The sequence below is a fragment of the Macadamia integrifolia genome, chromosome 1 (genome assembly GCF_013358625.1).
Source record: "Macadamia integrifolia cultivar HAES 741 chromosome 1, SCU_Mint_v3, whole genome shotgun sequence".
Classification (NCBI taxonomy): domain Eukaryota; kingdom Viridiplantae; phylum Streptophyta; class Magnoliopsida; order Proteales; family Proteaceae; genus Macadamia; species Macadamia integrifolia.
The window spans coordinates 11,473,927-11,477,739 of NC_056557.1; the positions used below are offsets into that span (position 1 = coordinate 11,473,927).

General features: G+C 40.0%; 1 protein-coding gene across 1 annotated transcript; it reads right to left on the reverse strand.

Moving 5' to 3' along the window:
- Window positions 1-241: 241 nt before the first annotated feature.
- On the reverse strand, window positions 242-3,590 carry LOC122063420. The gene is made up of 3 exons (XM_042627154.1): window positions 2,699-3,590; window positions 1,045-1,194; window positions 242-378 (listed from the first exon to the last, which is right to left on the reverse strand). The coding sequence occupies exons 1-3, from the start codon at window positions 3,588-3,590 to the stop codon at window positions 242-244; spliced, it is 1,179 nt and encodes a 392-aa protein (XP_042483088.1).
- Between the last annotated feature and the right edge of the window lie 223 nt (window positions 3,591-3,813).

Consider the following 3,813-nt stretch of genomic DNA (forward strand, 5'->3'; position numbering starts at 1 on the left):
AAAACAAAAGATGGCGCAGAGTTCCAACTTGTAGTTAACCGAGTTGTTGCAGCATGTTTAGCCAATCTATCGGCTACCACGTTTCCTTCCCGATAGCAGTGTGAAATCCTCCATGAAATGCTATCTAAATACCTTTTATAGAACCACCATTTTTGCTGAAAAATCCATGGAATTTTTTGATTGGTGATGCAATTCACCATAGCTTGCAAGTCACAATCAATCCACAAATTCAAAATATTCATCAATGAAGCGGTGTGCAACCCATAGAAAAGGCGCTGAATTCTACCATGAAGTTGGTTCCCACACCTTCATGAACAGCAAAACCACACTTTGGAGATCCATTCTTGTCCCTAATAACGCCACCAGCCCCAGAACAGCCTGGATTTCCAAGAGAACATCTGTTAATGTTTAATTTGAGGCAATTAGATGAAGGAGGCGCCTAACTAACTTCCAGAATTTTTGCAGAAGGTGCTTGGGAAATTGATATCATTAATTTCTTGGAAACCAATAAATCAGGAACTGAAGAAATGTAAATCTTTGCCATTTTAGAAAAATCCTAGAGATCTTGAATTATTGAATTCACCACTTGATCTATTGGATGAGATGTATTATCAAACCTTTGATTATTCCTTTCCTTCCAAATTTGGTGAGGAATCAGAATAACTGCAGCAAGCCATACCTTCCCAATCGAGACCACTTGAGCTTTTCTCTTCCACCAAGAGAACAACTCTTCATGAGAGGGAAAACCGCTCCATCTTTGATCAGAAAAATTCAACAATTTAAACCAAATTTTGCCTGCAAAATCATAGTCCAAAAATATATGATGAAATGATTCCACATTTTTAAGGCAGAGATGACATCGTGACGCCATAGGAATATTGCACTTCGATACTTTATCATCTGTTGGAAGACTACCATGAACTAACCTCTAGCCAAATAGTGACGACCTGAGGTGCAACCCTTTTTGCCAAATTTAATTTTTCCAAGCTGGGGCAGGTAATTTCTCTCTAAGGCTATTCCAAGCCGAAAAAACAGTGAACTTGCCTGATTCAGAAAGAGACCAAACTCTATTATCTTTAACAGCCACTGTGGGGAGAGGAATGGACTTCACCAGATCACAAAGTGCCTTCATATCATCCGAAACAATCAGAGGAAGAGCCCAACGTCCTTCTACGATGAAATCTGAAACTTTCGCTGTTAAGTTAATAGAGAAAGGCTAACCATCAGATATGATATCATAGGGACTCTTACAATTAATCCAGCGATCATACCAGAAATTGATTGAGGATCGATCACCAATAATCCACCTTTCCGATGCACAAACAAAGTCCCAAACTTTTTTTAGCCCCGGCAAGATTGAAGAAGAGATGTTACCCTTTTTAAGAGACCCATTTGTAGCTACAAATCTTCCACGAAGAAAAGAAGCAAACATAGACCTGTCAGACTTAACAAACCAACAAAATTTAGAGGGAAGGGCGAGATTAATATCTTTTAAATGACGGACCCCCAACCCTCCCTCATTTTTTGGCTTGCAAAGTGCACTCCATTTCACTGTAATGGCCTTAGTTGAATTCGCATCCCCACTCCAAATAAAATTGCGAATCCACTTCTCCATTAATGAAATCAGCGTACTAGGCCATAGATAAATTGAGAAAGTGTGAACAAGAATACTACACATTACTGATTTCACCAACTCAACTCTTCTAGCCATTGATAAAAGACGACCCTTCCATCCTGCAAGACAAGCTTTAAATTTATCCACTAAAGGGAGGAGAAATTCCTTCTTAACTCACCCTTTAAAGATATCCACTCCTAAATAGCGAGTGGGAAAGCACATTTAGAGATTCCAAGAACCTCTTTAATTCTTCTTCTCCTTCCTGGCTGGATCAATCCTAGAAAAATTTTGCTTTTGTCAAGGTTAATATGCTGACTTGAGTAAGCTTGATAGGAATTTAGGAACTCTTTAAGCTTCTTAACCTCTTTTATCTCAGCATTCATAAAAATCACCAAGTCATCTGCATAAAGAAGGTGAGAAGGAGTGTGAACATGTCTAGGTCCAGGAATACCCTTCACCACCCCTTTATTACGAAGATCTTTTAATCCTCTGCATAATACTTCTTCAGCTAGAATGAAAAGCATCGGGGAGAGAGGATCGCCTTGACGCAAGCCCCTTTCCACACCAAAGAATCCTATCAGACTACCATTAACCAGAACCGAAAGCTTAGAGGATGCTAGAATCTAATTAATCCAACCAATCCACACCTGAGAGAACCCAAACTTTCGAAGCACATCAAACAGGAACTCCCACTCTACCGTGTCAAATGCTTTTTGGACTTCCAATTTGAGACCCATATTGCCCCCATAAGACTTGGAAAACATCATATTGGTAAGCTCTGAGGCAACTCCAATATTTGAAAAAATTATTTTTCCTTTTTGAAATGCCCCCTGCTCTTCAGAGATTAGTTTATGCAAGAGCAAAGAAAGACGGGAGGATAAAATCTTGGGAATTATTTTAAAGAAAAAATTCCCTAAGCAGATAGGGTGAAAATTCCCAACTTTTCTCGCATTATCCACCTTTGGGATTAATGTTAAAAAGTTGCAATTTACTCCTTTGGTGATGACCCCTTCAATAAAAAAATTTTAATAGCATGACATACCTCCCTTCCGATAATATCCTAGCAAAATTGAAAAAGAGTACTAGGGAAGCCATCTGGTCCTGGAGCGCTGGATGGGTCCAAATCAAAGACAACATGTTTAATTTCTTCTGAGGTGGGGGTCCTCATAAGCATATCATTATCTTCAGGGATTACCAGCTTTGGAATAACTAAAAGAAGATCATCAACTCTCCTGAAATTACCATGCTTGTGGAAATTTTCAAAATGATCCACTAACTTCTCCCCAATGACAGAAAGAGAAGTATGGACAGCTCCATCTTCAATTTGAATTTCCCGAATAGTGTTTCTACCTCGATGCATCTTGGCTGAAGTGTGGAAGAATTTCGAGCAACGATCACCCTCATTCAGCCATTTGACACGAGATTTCTCTGCCCAAATCTTTTCGTAAAGGCCTATAGCAGTATCATAATCTTGTCTCGCGACTTGCTCCTGGTCATAAAGGGCTTTACTAAACCCATCAGCCTCCATCAATTCCTGAATATGCTCCAGAGCGACCTTTGTTCTTTCCACTTCATGATCCACGTGAGGAAAAACATCACGAGCCCAAGCCCTTAGAGGACCTTTTAATCTTTTTAGCTTCCTTAGCACTCTAAAAATAGGAGTACCCCTCACAGGGATCTCCCATGATGCCCTCACAACATTCTTGAAATCACTATGCTCAGCCCAGAATCTATGCATACGAAAAGGAATATTAGTAGGACGAGGCACCTCATCGCAAGAGATAATAATGGGAGAATGGTCAGAATACCCGCAAGGTAAAACCCTTTGGGAAATTCCAGAGAAATGATCTAGCCACTCCTCATTGCACAAGCTCCTATCTAGGACCGCATGAACATTTTCATGTTTTCTATTATTTGACCAGGTGAACTTCAATCCAGAAGATGGAATAGAAACCAGCTTACACGAGTCCATCATGGCAGCAAAATCTTCAGATGAGCCTAAATTAAAACGCCCTGGACCCCGTTTCTCGTGAGAAAACAGGTACGCGTTAAAATCGCCAAGTACAATCCATGGTAACCTTCCACCAGAGATAGAAGCAAGATCACACCAAAGCTAACGCCTATTTATCCTTAGACAGTTCGCATGCACAATAGAGATAAAAAATCATTCACCCCCTCCTTCCACGTATAACGTGATA

Excerpts from the sequence above, each read along its gene's own strand:
- LOC122063420 (XM_042627154.1), bottom strand. The coding sequence starts at position 3,590 with ATGATGGACTCGTGTAAGCTGGTTTCTATTCCATCTTCTGGATTGAAG. Across the intron at positions 1,195-2,698 it reads AGGACCAGATGGCTTCCCTA|CGAAAGTTTCAGATTTCATC; the intron begins GTACTCTTTTTC and ends TTAACTTAACAG. Across the intron at positions 379-1,044 it reads TTGGTCTCTTTCTGAATCAG|GCTGTTCTGGGGCTGGTGGC; the intron begins GCAAGTTCACTG and ends TTGGAAATCCAG.